Raw genomic sequence first — 15,214 nt, 5'->3', positions numbered from 1 at the left:
ATCTGTTACAGATTTCCACAGTTCTGCATTCACTAAGACTATAACCTCCTGTTCACAGTTACAGAATCATAGAATGTGTTGGGCTGGAGGGGACCTTTAAAGGTCATCTAGTCCAATGCCCCTGAAGTGAGCAGGGACACCTTTAACTAGATCAAGTTGCTCAGAGCTTCGTAGTGTTGTGCATAGTTGCTATGATAATAATTATATACTCCGAAGTCTTTGGACAGCTTTAATAATGGTTCACTGTGTTCCACTGGCCTTCATTTTGACTTAGATTTAACAGAGCTATAGTCTAAATAGATTAATAAGTTTGTATAGTTTAAGAATTAATGTGGCAGGTTAATTAAAAACACATGGTAAGGTTCCCCTCTGGGGGCATCTTTCATTCTTTTTGCTGATATAGATTATTATGTTTATTTTGTACAGAGCATTAAAATAAATAACACAGTATAGTACTGTATTATCAATACCTCTCTTTTTGGTATTAATCTGTGCTTAAGTGCCAAAGGTTGATGCTACTTTAAATGGTCTCTTCCTATTTTTGAGTACTGAAGTGCTACAAATGTGAACTGCCCAGCTAATGTCCTGACATTAATGTCCTGTAACATAAGCAAATAAAATACTGATGTGGGCCACAGCATTTTCCAACATAAACCTGAAAAACAACAACAACAACAATATGCAAAACATACTGAGGCATGGAAAATATCCACCACACAAATAAAAGTTAAAAGAAAAATGGGCAGAGAGAAAATATAGTCACAGATAGATTCCATTTTGGTATATTCTGAAAAATTCCAGAGTGATTAATTCCAGGTGACAGTCAGGTAAAAAGATGCATTATACCTGTCACAGACACTGGACAGTTCCTGCTTGACTCAGAAAAGCAACCACCTGTGCAGTTCCAAGACAGTTTTTTGGTGTCATAATCACATCAATACCATTTTCAGAGACAGAATTACCATCCAGTGCATCTCAGTTCACAGAACATCACACCTATAGTCAGTCAATCTACTCAGTCACCTTCAGATTTAAGTACAAGGGTGCACATGTCTGAATTGATTATTGAACAGTCACTGGGCTTCCTGTTGAAATAGCTTTGTTGTGACTTTTTTTTCTTTTCCTGTTTGATTCCGAAGCAGTATCAGAGCCCTTAATTTTCAGTTTATGCTGTCTTTATGGCTGCTTCGGTCTGTATTGTGATTGTTTAGTTCTTGATTTTTCCACTGAACGCTGGTTCCATTCATGGGCACTGAAGTCACTAGACTCTTAGATTGGGAGCAGCAACAGCAAAGGCATGACTAGAAATAAATTTAAAGAAAGAAAAAAAGGTTAACACAAATCTGTCAAATCTATGCAGATTGCCAGTCATATTTTTTAAGTGATAGCTGCACTGAGACAATTTTTTTATCCTAGGATGCAGTTCTTGTGATTAAACATCACAAAAGCAGCAGATTAGGCCTGACCTATGTCTCTTATTTAAGAAAAACTTCCACAGAGTCAAAATTGAAATTTGTTTGACGAAGGAAAATAGATCAAGAACTGACAGAATTCAATGCATATTGTAAGAACTGGGTTGTGGGATTTTTTTCCCTCTATCACATGCACTTCAGACTTAGAGATCAGTGTGCTGCTTAGCATGCAAGAGAAAAGACAAAAATTCCCCAGCCTGTGACATAGTTCTCTTCTCATATCTTAGAAGGCAAAATTGTTTAGGAAAAGGATCAGTGAATATATCGAGATGTATAATTTTTCACAGTTAAGAATAGATAGACATTCAGGATCATACTCCCGGGTTCTTCACAGGCTGATATGTTCAGTTGTCTCTTCTGAAAGGAGCAGAAAGGATTCTTCAGCTATCCTCACTTCCCTTCACAAAAACTAGTGTCTAATTCTACGTAAATGGAATCTCCCCTCTAGGGGAAAGAGTTAGGGCCTCAGAGGAGCAATGGCCATAACAGCAGTACATCTGTGACTTCAGTGAACTCCATGAGAAGGGAGTGTTGCAGAGAGGTTGAGCCAGACTTGAGATATATGTACTATTTTTCTGTGGGTGGATATGTAAAACAGCAACAGAGGTAGGGTGAGAAACTGAGGTATAAAATGCAAAGATTGCCTGAATTAATGACCTTAATACTAGAAGGGAAAAGCTAAGCTATAATGAGATGCTGAGAAGTATTAAATAATAGCTGAATATTCTTTAGTTAGAGTTGTTTGATGGTAATTTTATTTGGAAGAACAAATGGGAAGAATGAACTAATGATATGAGGAGCAGCCTGATAGTACCCTTTCACCTGAGGACAAGCTCAGGCATGTTATCCACTCCACGGTTCTCAAATGAAGTAGGGAACTGTAAAAAGCAAAGCTGACTTCTTATTTATCATGTGAAAATACTGCTTTAAAATAGTTTGTAAGTCTGAGCAGGCTGCAGACAAACAGTTATTCCCTATGCTAATAATTTATTACATTTGTTCAGTAGCTTATTAGAAGACCTAGTTTAGTGGTACAGTCCTGTCATCCTTTGGTTTTCTTTGCAGATAAAGACATTTCAGTCTTCCTTTTCCACTTCATTGCTTTCTTTACCAGTATGTGTCCTCATTTTCTTCCTTCCTTTATTGCCTTTATAAGGTGAACAGGGACTTGCAGAGTCACAGCTAACAAGGAAACTATTTTAGCCTTAAAATATGTTTTCATGTGTAGGAACTGCAAAAATACAGGTAAAAGCCATAATGAGTATTTAAGTGCCAATGCCAACTCAGGTGCCTGCTTTGGTATTCAGGCCTAAAAATTTTAGTTGTTAATGGGATTGTTTAACTGCAGGCAGCTTGGTGTCCTATGTACGTGTTCTTTGTCTGCATCTGGAGTGGGAAATGTTATCAACCAAATTCTATTTCATGTACTTGTCACATGCAGATAAATAGCACTTCTAAGAGCATGTTTATCTCAGTTTGCATGTTTACATATCAGGACTATGTCAAATTTATTTACTGGTTTAGCATTTCAGATAAAGTGGATAAGTTCCACTTCCAGTTTGGTATGTGTGCTATGTGAGCTGTTAGCTGGTAAACTAGACAATTTATGCCTCTTCTCCCAGCTGCTAAAAATAGATAATAGCTAAGTGGTTTAATGCAGTTCATCAACTGGACATAAAATCTTATCAAGAGGATCTTACCTGGAAACAGTTTTTAAACTTCTTGCTCACAAAATAGAGAGCTATTGGGTTTATACAAGAGTTCATGGTTGCCAGGTTGATGCTGATATAATCCAATGGCAGCAAGAAACTAGGCAACAAAAGAGAAAGCAAAACATTTAAACTGTTCATATACTGTAGAAGCACCTGTGCTCTTTGTGGTTACAATCTCTTCTGTCACAGCAACTAATTCTCTCTTACCTGACTCCCTCAATCTAATCTTTTACTATGCCAAGTATATAATAACCTGTCCCACAGAAGTTCACAAAAGCCAGAGGAATGTGAATGCAATGGTGACAGACAATATTTATTGAAGTTATGCAACCTCATTAAAACTGAAACCCCTGAAAGTGGGTACAGCTGTAAAGTCATGAAGTATTTGCTCTTCCAACACCACAGTTGCATGCACGACATAACTCCAAGTGTGACAGCATATTTTTTTTTCAGTGTAAACAACTGATTGACACAGAAAATGAAGTACCTGAGCAGTTCACATCTGCCGGGGTCTCTTTCATTGTATACCATTTTCTTCAAAATTCGGCTCAAATGGAGAGGGAACCAGCAAAGAGCAAAAATAACTACTAAGCAGAAAACTGTCTTTGCAACTTCTCGACGCTGGAAAAAGAAGTAAAGATAACAATGACCAAGTGTCTAATTCATGACTGTAGTGATGTTGCCAGCAAAGTAACTAATCTAGACAACGCATGCAAGGATTCCCAACGTGCTGCTTCCAGACTACCTGATGTCCCTGAACTGTTTTTATAGGGCTTGATTCTGGCCATCCTCAGCAGAACCGGCTCCTCACTGAGATTGGTGCAGCTGGAGCACACAGAAGGAAAATCCACTGTTGGGCTTTCCTGAACCTGATGATTTTCCCAGCCCTTCTTATTCCTCTACATTGGATTAATTTTCTGGCAATCCCTCACATAAACCTCTTTACTCAGAAACATGCATAATCTGCAAGAAAACTTTTTTGTGTATGAGGGAAACTGGGATCCCACCTGCTTGTTAAATCACTTGTACCTAATCCTTGATGTGGGGCAATCTGTAAACCCAAGGCACCTAAATCAATTGGCAGTCAAAGTTCCATTCTACCACGTACCTAGTCAGGATGTCAAATTCTCTCTGATGTATTATTTTCTATTTAGTATGCATCATGTAGCATAAAGGGGTACTGCACAGCATATTAATTTTGCTGTGTGATCCTTGCTACATGAACTTCATGGTCTTAAGCAAATAGTTCCTCTACAAACAAAATTTTAGATATTTCTGTATTACACCTTAATCTCATAGTACTTAATCAGGAAATAATTTAAATTTGATGAGTATTTTATATGGCTCTGAAGATTTACAGATGTTTTAGTGGTGTTTGCTAGATGTGGATTTGATAAAGAGAAGCGCACGAAGGGGTAAGAATACCACTTCTTCAACTGCCACTGTAATGGAACGATAATAAGCATTGCAAAGTTTTGTCATTACGAAATTTAGAGTCAAATGTATGATTTACAGTAAATCTTGTTAGGTTTTGAGTATGACTATTATTGTTTCTTCTTCCTTATAATGGCAGTTTTAATGAAAATATGAAAAGGATCGTGACTAGACATTAATGTGGACAAGGCTGCAGGGAAGGAAGGACGAAAGAAGGGCAAAGGTGATAGTTAACAAGACAAGCATTTGTAAATTATGATATAGTCATCCTCCAGCAACCAATCTGAGTAGTTTGCTGGCCACTGTGCGTCAGGATGGGAAAGCTGGAGGGTGGATTCCCCCACCCTGTACATACCATTCTAGTTCTAATGGGTGGAGTAGCTTGTGTGTGGCCCTAGGACAGACAGCGTTGCAGCCCGGGGCCTGATAAAGGAAAAAAATGCAGGATCTGCACAGGGGGAGGATTTTCTGGTCTGCCCTGATCTGGAGTGAGCCAAGCAGAGGAAGATTCTCTGAGAGAACTCACTCCAGTACAGAGGGGTCTGTGCCTGAGGGATTCACGTCTGTGAATATGGCGTTTGAAAGAGTGGAATTCGAGGGGCTGACATGAACACAGGGGAATAGCTACAGATTGTTTTCAAAAATTTAGTTAGGCATTAAACATCAGACAGTGCTGCAAAACCAGCAGAGATCTGACAATTCTATGAGTAACTTTACTCTATGACCATTTGTTTATCATATTCTCCTGTTGGTCTTTTCAAAGCAGCTACAGAAATAGCACTGGAACAGTGCAATAACCCTGAAAAAAAATCCACTCTATTCTAAACTAGTTTATTCCACAATTTCTTTTTATATGAAGCTTAAGTTGCATATCAAAGTGTGCCAAAAGTAGGGAGGACCCATGGAGTCATCTTTATGAATAAAAATAAGCTTTTGGGGGGCAAATCTTTGTAGCTAAATTTCCAGGCATTTAGCCAGCAGTGATTTGAGGTTAAAGAGCAGGAGAGCACAAGTGCCATACATACTTAAGAAGGGAAAGAAACTGCCTAGTTTCCTGAGTGTACTGTCTTCACTACCTCCTTATACTATGATTTAGTCTTGTATTCTGGGTTTAAATGAATACATTAATGTCATAAATAGTCTAATTCTCAATTTTTATTTCTGTAAGTTACTATATTCAAGTACACTTGGAAACATTTCTAAGCTAACTGAAAGAAAAGAACAGAATCTTCAAACATCAGTGTTACTAATATTTACCTGCTTAAGGTGTTCACTGAGAGCGATTCTCAAGTTGCTGTTTCTTCTGTTTAACATTTCACAAGTCATTAGTGTATAGAAGATGGCAGTACATGCCAGTGGCATGCAGAAATAGAAACCAAACAGCCACCAATCCTTTGCATCTTTGTAAAACTGTAGATAAGGTAAAAAGAGAAGGTATTTTCTTACAATTCAATGGAAAGTAACAGAGAAAGCATGATGGTCCACTGGTATCTGTCTATTGGTAAACAGCACAAATTATGTAAATTATCTTACTGTTCATCTGTTTTGGACCAACACTAAAATGGGAATTGTGGCAGTGTAAACACGTATTTTACCTTACAGATAGCCTGTCTGTACCTTTGTTGCAATTAATTTTTTTGCTTTTGTTTTCTGAACATTTGCACTCATTCATGAAAACTGGAATCCAATTTCATGAAAAAGACATACCGAAATGTATACAGTGTCAGTTTGAGATAACAAATCTTACTAAAACCCTGTCTCAGGAAATGCCATTTACCTCTACAGCTTCTGTCTTAATTCCAAACAAGGAAAATTCAAAATGTCTTGTAAGTTTAATCACCTTTTGTTATCAGTGGAAAGATTGGTAGTTGCTTTGCTTATGTATTGGGCAATAGGAGCCACTTCATAAGTGTATGTCTGATACATGGAAAGCTTGGGACAGTTTGCTTCTAGGGATACAGTTACTTTTAACCCTTTGCTTGCCATTCATACCATTTGCCTTTTATGACAGGACACTGAGGGACTTGATAGAGTAGCAGTAGTTTGCTGTGTAAATTCAAGCGTTAGCTGTGATTTAATCTGTGGCTTACGTTAATACATTTTTTATTATGGTACATACCAGATTTGACAAAACATTTAAAATTCCTCTTTTCTGTAGACAATTATATTTTCAGACTTGAAAAATACCGTATCTTGTTTTTTAACTTTTATGCTCAGCCAAAAATGTGCACTGAAATATGACATTTTAAATATTTCCTGTCTCTATGTTGTTAGTCACTGAGATGCATGTGTGTAAAAGGGAACCTTCTTTCTCATAATCTTTCCTCTAGCTTGTTTATTCGTAGTTACTCTTGTAACATCATAGTTCCCACACCAAATGTCAAAAAGCTAATAGCTGAGGATTATATGAATCCTGTTTGAAAAAGCCAAACTTTTGACGTCTTCATAGAATCACAGAATGGCCTGGGCTGGAAGGGACCTTAGAGATCATTTAATCCAACCTCCCTGTCATGGGCAGGGTCATTTAAAACTGAATGGTACTAATCTTGGAAAGATGAAAAAAAGTATATGCAATTACTAGACTAGTATTTAATAATGTTAATTTTAAAATCTTCTTTAGTTACACTAGCAATTTGATTTACTAAGAAAAAGCAAATGCTTTTGATTTTTCTCCCTTTGCCACAAGTTAACTGCTTACAAAGCTTGCTAATTTAGAGTATGCTGCTGGTATCTAGGCCACAGCTCCACCTCACAGGACATTATGAATTGTGTTGTTTAGCTTGTTTCCTCCTCCTCATTAGACTCATCCCTGCATGAGGAGGGGCTACAGGCTGCTGCATAGTTGCACTCTCCCTGGGGGCAGAATTTCACCCACTGGGAACAGAGCTTCTGCAAGCAGAAAACCAGAAAACATTATGCCTCATATTTGAGGAGTTTGTACTGAGAGGAAATCTAATTACCACTCCTTCTGCAGAGAAAAGGATTGAAAATACATGGAGACAGTTCTTTTTTCCGTGGCAAATTCCTACAAGTCAGACTGGAATCATACTGTTTGGACAGTACAACAAAATGTGTACTGAGTGAATCCATGCTGTGTTTACACGGAAAACTTTCTATACTATCAATCTACCAGCTTTTGTGAGCAAGAAAACACATATAGATTTCTGTGCCATAACCTTGACCAATGATCAGTTCTGTGTCTTGGCTTTGCGAAGTTCTAAAACCTACACGAAGACGTCTGTAAATGATTAATTGTGGAATCTGAGTTTCACAAAGCTTACATCAAAGCACAAAAATGGGTTGATTTAAGAGAAGGAGACATTCTTTTGTTTGTCTTGAAAGCCCACATGGAACTGGTTTTCTACAGGAAATGTGCATTTTAAACAAGTTTCCTAGTGCACTCAGCCTCTTGGGAATCATGGTTGAGCATGAATCTTTTAAGTCTTTCAAGGATAGCTTTAAACATGAGTAAAGCTCCTATTAAAACCAGAAGTTAATCATAAATCCTTCCCAGAGTTTAGTAATTGTTTATTGTGGTGTTTGTGGTAGTAAATACTACAGTTAAGTCTAAAATGGTATTTCCACTTTAATCTCATGTTTGTACTTGCTTGCAATGCATTGAAACACAACACTCTCCATTTTGACTGACACATCCAGCATTTACTCTCAGCTACGACGTAAATGCTGGTTTGTTTCCTTGAAAATAAAACTGGCGTAAGGAGAATTGTAGCTCTTGAATCATGCTGAGCAAGTAAATTTTCCTGCTAACCAAACAAAAGCTGTTCTACTTATCACATTAGGAACAGAACAAGAATCATTAAAGTTAGCAAGCCTATGGAAGACCCTAACTGTAGTACTTTTGAGAAGAGGGAAAACTGTTGTTTTTCTCAGGGAGAGAGGAAATGAAGGCTGTCCAGGCACGTTTGTGGAGAAAAACAGCCATTACAAGAAGGAAATTTGCTTCAGTGTGCATTTCATAAATCTTATTCTTACAACTATGGTGTCTACAGATGTAGACAGATTCCACCAGGCAATTCCACTCTTGTCTTCAACTGCATTAACTAATTCCATTAGGGAATTCCTTTTGTCGTGTCTTGCAATTGTCTCCTGCTCTTTCTGCCATCCCTGCAGTCTGTGTAACCCTACCAAAGTTGGGGATGTTCCTCTGAAAAGCACTAATTATCTATACTTTTTATTTTCTAAATTCCCTAGCTCCATTTTGCCTTATCCTTCTCAATTCTAGCTCAAGCCATGTTCTGATCCAATAAAAGAAAAGTCAGACACTCGAAAAAGAGAAACTTGCACTCTATCATGAAAAGTTCTAGTCCAGAAAAAAATATGGAATTTCCTTCAAGATTTAAGACCCTGCACTATCTGCCCTCTTGGAGACAAAACAGAATATTATCTTTTGGGGGGTTGGGTTTTTTTATTATTATTGGTTGACTGGTGGCTGGCCCTTCTTTGGCCTCTCAAAGCAAAAATTAAAATAGCACTTTCCCATTTTCTCAGTGTAAGGCCAGGCAGAAAATCACTATCCACCTATGCTGTAAAGATCTATTAATTCTGTAGTGACTAATCATGTGACTTACTTTGAACAAGCTAATGTGGATGTAGGCAACTGCTGAGCTGCTGAACTCTTGACTAGTACAGAGGTTGAGGGCTATGAAATGTGCCAAAAGAGCCTGGTGTATCTCATGCTTGAGTTGCTGTGTCTAGATGACAGCTGACAGTGTCCAAGCTACGTAGGCTGGAGATGTGAGTCTGTCAGATTTGTAGTCAAGATTTCTTGTGAATGAAGGGATTATTTTCTGTTGACTTTGTAAGTGCATATGAAATTGTGAAAGTTATATTAGAGCATGGCTCCACCCTTTCTTTTATCTGCCAAAAGACCTGGCTACTGCATGCAAAATGATGACTAATTATGGTAAAACATGGGTTTTGATGGTTACAAGCTCCAAGGTGTAATACCTAGAAACATAATACCTTCCAAGGCTCTGGCTACCCTGATACATCTCTTGATGGTACTTTAAGCAGGCCTAAATTGCAAAATTGTCTGTTAAGAATCCTCAATAGTGAAGAATAAAAATGTAAAGTCCCATTTAGTATCTCTAGCAGAAAGCAGAGACAGGTTACAGCAAATGAAGGATCTTCATTGCACCAATATACATTAGAATATATTTTGCACTTTAATGGATGAATAAAGCTTATTATAATCCAGTATCTTAATTGTCTAACTTCTGTACTGTTGATTCAAAAAAGAGGAGGAAGTATGTTACTTACCAACATAAAATTATTTGTAGGATTGAGCATGCAGGTAACATAACCTTCATCTTTGTATCTGAAAGGTACCACAGCAAAACCAATTGCTTCTGGAATAGCCAGAATGAAAGAAAGAAGCCAAATGGAGAAAATTTCAATAGCAGTGATCATAGGGATTCCAATTCCCTGAACACGGCTCCAGGAGGCAACTGCTCTATACCTGAAAAAAAGAGAGGTATTAGTTTCCAACCTTCTATTTCTTCCTTAATTACAAACTTCTCTGTTCAGTTTTATGTATTGTCAATTCCTAAAGCTGACATCTTAGATTTCTATTGCTTGTTTTTTCTGCCTATTCCAGTGGCTTTGCCAGCTATCAAGCCATCTAGGACTCAGCACAGCTCATCATGGGGTAGGTAGCAGAGAGCTGGGTGCAACTGTTGCTTAGGCACTGAATTGTGTGGAATTCTGGGTGGACTACACTAATGATTTCTAATTAAAGTAGGCAAGGTTTGTGAGGATAGGCTATATCTTTCACTTGATCAACTGACATAACAGAAGAAAAAAAGCTTCCAGGCACCTGAGCCGTTCCAATAGATACAAACTGGCTGTAACAGCAGTGCTACCTGAAGGTGTCAGCTTCCAGGCAATGAAATATTGTGAAAATACTCAGACCACAACTGAGAGCTAGTTAGGGCTGCCTGACAGCTATCTCAGCTTCTGCATCACCTTTCTGATGAGAAACTGAAGTGCATGTCAACATGCCAAAACAAACACATTGGCTCACTACTTTACCACTTAGACAGCAAGTTTGTCTGTAAGAAGTGGAATTACTGAAACCTGCTTTCCTGTGGGTATGTCTCTCATAACTATAATCTTGATAGAAGGTGAGAACTCTTAAATAGGTTTCAAGTACATGAATTTCTCTCTTTTCCTCTTTCTCACTTTGCCTTCTCCACCCCTCCAATACTGGAAGGTTCTTGCTACCAGGCTGTTACCCTTAGGGAACTGAAAAGGTCTTTCTCTACTTGTCTGCCGGTTTTCAAGGAACTTGTAGAAATACATTGGTTTTCAGACCTCAACCTCTATCAGCTCTGATCAAAAGGTTCAAAAGTTATTTTGAGAATATCGACAGGCATATAAGATAGGCATATAAGGTACATAAAATAATTTCAGTAGCAGATTTAACTGTAGTCAAGCAATAACTGCAGTAAATGAGTTACATAGTATTTCCAACAATTTAGCAAAGACAGTGCTATCTAAAAATTATGGAAAGAAATATTATTTTTGATCTTGTAATAATCTGAAATGCATAATGGAGAGCTTTCTGTCACTGGTGCTGTAATGGTTTCTAAATGGCTTATTTTACTTCTGAGAAATAACAGCCCCCCCCATTTGGAATAACTGCTATTATGGCATCCACTGATGAAATAATCTTGTTTAGTTGAGGAGAAAAAAAGTCAAGAAAGGTTCTTCATCTGCTTTAACATATGTCAGAATAAGAAGCCAATGAAGCAGATTATGAATTGTAAGGAGATGTATCATTTTACTGTTCTGACTATGGCAAGTATTTTTTTCTTCCTCTGACATGCCCTCATTTTCTGCCCTCTTGAATCCTGGCACATACAATTTGATATGTGCAGCTTTCATCTATATTCTTAATAGCTTTCTAAAGCACCAGCCAAGGGTGATTTTTGCAAAAAGCAAATGGGGTGGTGATTTTAGTTGGTGATAGCAGCTGACGGAGTACAAAGGGCGCACCAGAAGACGGAAGCAAGGTGAAAGGTGTGGGAAAAGGAGATGCATGCAACAGACCAGTAGGATACAGTAAACCTGTACACTCTTGAGTTGCAGGGATAGGTGAGGTTTTGCAGGAGAAGGAAAGAACAGGGGAATTTAGATTAGAAAACTTTAGGATGGAGGATTAGGTTGTGGAAGGATTAGGGTGTGATGGTAGAGTGGTGATTAGAAGGAATACAGAATTTTGGCATAGGCTTGAAGACTCAAGAGATAACAAGGTTTTAAGGAAAAGTGTAGCTGAGATCTCTGGGTTAGGATGCTTTGAGTGTACAGGGAACTATTTGATTTTGAATTTCTGAGATGGAAGGAATGAAGAGCTTCTCATGAAAAAAATAGTTAAAATAGGACTTCAGTTACAGAGATCAGTAAAATGTAGAGTTATTAGAAGGCATCTCACCCCTCCTCTAAGCAAGATGCTAATCTGGGATTCACACACACAGCATTTCTTCTGATTTCCTGAATCACCCTTCCTTTTTCATCTGGAAATGTGCTTATCAACAGGATGGAGTTAAGTCCTCTTTAGCCTCAATGTTAGAGAAAGGAAGATGCAAGATCAGGCTGTAAGTTCCTCACAAAAATTTCAGAAAGAATTGTTACACAACATCAATGAGAGGTGTCAGGGCCCTGTATGCCATCATTCTCACAGTAAACAGGCTAGAAGCTTTTGCTTTGATATCTATAGCAGTATCATACACAGCATAGTCACAGGTGTACTACGGTCAGGTTCTCAGTATGTCATTTTAACAGAAATATATGTGTAAAGATTTTGAGCATGCTAAATCAAACTATATTTTGGACTTGCAGATTAAAAATACAAACATCTTCTAAAAGCATCCCTATTTTCAAAAACTATCAGAAGAGAGGAGGCAATGGTTCACTCATGGGGAGGAGGTCTACGAGACTGGAATTCTGAGAGCATTGAAATAAACTATACTGAAATAATTGAGAGGGTAACATTCAGCATCATATCTTCTCCAGCATATTTATTCATGTTAAAATTCAAATTTAATTTTAAGTTATTTGTGATCCTCTCATATTTAATTTTGCCAAATATCAAATTTTGGCTTTAATGACTAAATGGATTATTCATAGAAACACAGCCTTTCACACAAATACTCAAATATTTGTGAACTTTGGAAATTTAACAATCATTTCACATTTAGAGGTTTACTTTCTACTGACTGGCAATTTTACAATCAGTCCCATCAGTTGCACAAGGTATCACCTCATCCTTGATTGAATTATGTTCTTAGCAAACAGGGGCCTGTACACTGTACATACTTTTCAAGTAAGAAATGTAAAGTTTGTGTTATGTCATCCGTGTAACTATGTGACAACAAATGAGTTGTAAATTGTGAATCCAAATCTTTCATTTCCTGCATTTTTGTACCTGTTCTGTTTGAGTTACAACTGTTTAGTATGTGAGAAGATCAGTATACACAGCAGTTAGGATTCAGGTACTTTATGTATTTTATTAGCAATTGTCTTTTTCAGTTCACAATTCAAATAACTGTCAGATAAGGAATTACTGGCTGAAGAATTTTATGAATGGTTTCAGCTAAAGCATAAGGAGCTCAGTAATTAGATCAGAAATTGCTGAATGCATATTAACCTGCAATTATTTGGTCTCTTTATATACTGCTGTAAGAGCAACTTGAAAAAATAGTGGTAGTATAATAATAACACATGGGTATTCTGTGAGTTATGTAATACATAGGATCCTTGTCTAGCCACAAACCTCCCATAATTAGGAGTGGGAAAATACTGAAGGGTTTATTTCCCTCATAGTCAGAAAATATAGGACGTCTGCCAGGAACTGACATGCACCATGCATTACATTTAATTCCGCAATCTAAAATCTGTGTGCGTGTGTTTTGTCTTACTTTTCTTTTTTTCTGCTTGTTTCCCTTTTGTCTCCAACCTTGTCTAAAATACTCAGCTCTATTCCAGGTCATTTCCTTTCCTCTGATGTTATGGGTCCTCTTCTTTCTCCCCCTTTTCATTTTCTACTGCTGTCAACTTAGTTTGCTGATGCTACAAAGTTGTGTGGTGCTGGAGGGAAGAACATCATCCAGAGGGACCTTGACAGGCTTGAGAGGTGGGCCTGTGCCAACATCATGAAGCCCAACACAGCTAAGTGCAAGGTCCTGCACCTGGGTCGGGACAAATACAGGGTGGGCAATGAGTGGATTGAGACCAGCCCTGGAGAGAAGGACTTGGGGGTGTTGATGAATAAAAATCTGAATATGAGCCAGCAATGTGTGCTCACAGCCCAGAAAGCCAATCATGTCCTGGGCTACATCAAGAGAAGCTTGGCCAGCAGGTCAAGGGAAGTAAGTCTCCCCTTCTATACTGTTCTGGTGAGATCCCACCTGCAGTTCTGTGTTTCATTCTGGGGCACCTAGCATAAAAGAGATGTGGACCTGTGGGAGCGAGTCCAGAGGAGGGCCATGAAGACCTTATAGCAGCCGTCCAATACTTAAAGGGAGCCTACAGGAAAGAAGGGGAAGGACTCTTATCAGGGAGTGTAGTGATAGGACAAGGGGCAGTGGTTTACAACTGAAAGAGCATGGATTTAGATTAGATGTAAGGAGGAAATTTTTGACTGTGAGGGTGTTGAGACCCTAGAACAGGTTGCCCAGGGAAAGCTGAGGATGTTTCTCCCCTGGAAGTATTCAAGGCCAGGCTGGATGGTGTTTTGAGAAACCTGGTCTTGTCGGAGGTGTCCCTGCCCATGGCAGGTGGTTTGGAAGTAGATGATCTTTAGGGTCCCTTCCAACCCAAACCATTCTATTATTCTTTGATTCTATGAATCTAACTTTAGTATATTGTGCCCTTCTGCTTCCTGCTCTCCTCTGTTTTCTTCCCCTCCCTCTTCCCTCATTCTTAGCTGTTTATTCCAACTTGCTTTTCATGGACTTTGCAATCCCTCCTGCTACTTGTATTTAGAGAATCACAGTATTTAAGGACAAGGAATCATTACGTCATGAAGTATACATACAGGCAAACCATTAAATTATTTGCACTCCTTTATAATTTGCTTGAAGTATTTCTTTCAGAAGGGTATCCTGCCTAATCTGAGAATATTAAGAGCAGGAAAAAGACACTTTTGCCTTTCTGTGGTGGTTTCTCCTTGTAGTTAATCACCATCATTGTTAAAAATGTGTATTTTCATTTGGAATTTGCCTGCTGGAAACCTTGTTTTATAGCTTCTTATTATATATTTCTTTGCTATGCTAAAGACCTCTGGGATATCTGGTATATCATCTGGATTTCAGTACTTGGATAGTATATTTAAGTGGCTTCTTAAGTAAAATTTTTTATAAGCAACAAATTGAGATCTGTAAGGCCACAAAATCAGTTCTGATGTTTTTCTATGCTCTCTCTGTGATTTCATAATTCATTGGAAAGAAGTAATTCAAGAACTCGTTAGCCTTGTAGTATTGGTCTCATTAATGCAGCATGGTTGTGGGTTTTGCTGTGTCCCAGGTAAGTTTTTGGAACAACTTGAATGAATTTTACCATAGTGGTATCTAATCA

At 38.1% G+C, this 15,214-nt stretch overlaps 1 protein-coding gene across 2 annotated transcripts in view; it reads right to left on the bottom strand.

The window, feature by feature from the left end:
- Positions 1-853: 853 nt before the first annotated feature.
- The window catches only part of EDNRA (endothelin receptor type A), a 30,398-nt gene continuing 16,037 nt past the window's right edge, over positions 854-15,214 (bottom strand). Inside the window, exons 3-7 of one of the 2 annotated variants that reach the window (XM_009878738.1) lie at positions 9,899-10,097; positions 5,876-6,028; positions 3,672-3,805; positions 3,173-3,281; positions 854-1,301 (exon numbers count right to left, since the gene is read on the bottom strand). In XM_009878738.1, coding sequence (XP_009877040.1) covers positions 1,161-1,301; positions 3,173-3,281; positions 3,672-3,805; positions 5,876-6,028; positions 9,899-10,097 — 736 coding nt within the window. In that variant the 3' untranslated portion in view covers positions 854-1,160. The remainder of the gene's footprint in view (positions 1,302-3,172; positions 3,282-3,671; positions 3,806-5,875; positions 6,029-9,898; positions 10,098-15,214) is intronic. The other variant, XM_009878739.1, reaches the window with a different exon arrangement.

This window comes from Apaloderma vittatum, unplaced genomic scaffold (genome assembly GCF_000703405.1).
Source record: "Apaloderma vittatum isolate BGI_N311 unplaced genomic scaffold, ASM70340v1 scaffold35551, whole genome shotgun sequence".
In the NCBI taxonomy this organism is placed as follows: Eukaryota; Metazoa; Chordata; class Aves; order Trogoniformes; family Trogonidae; genus Apaloderma; species Apaloderma vittatum.
Note: the sequence above shows the minus strand (reverse complement) of the source record. Positions and strands in the feature narration are given on the sequence as shown.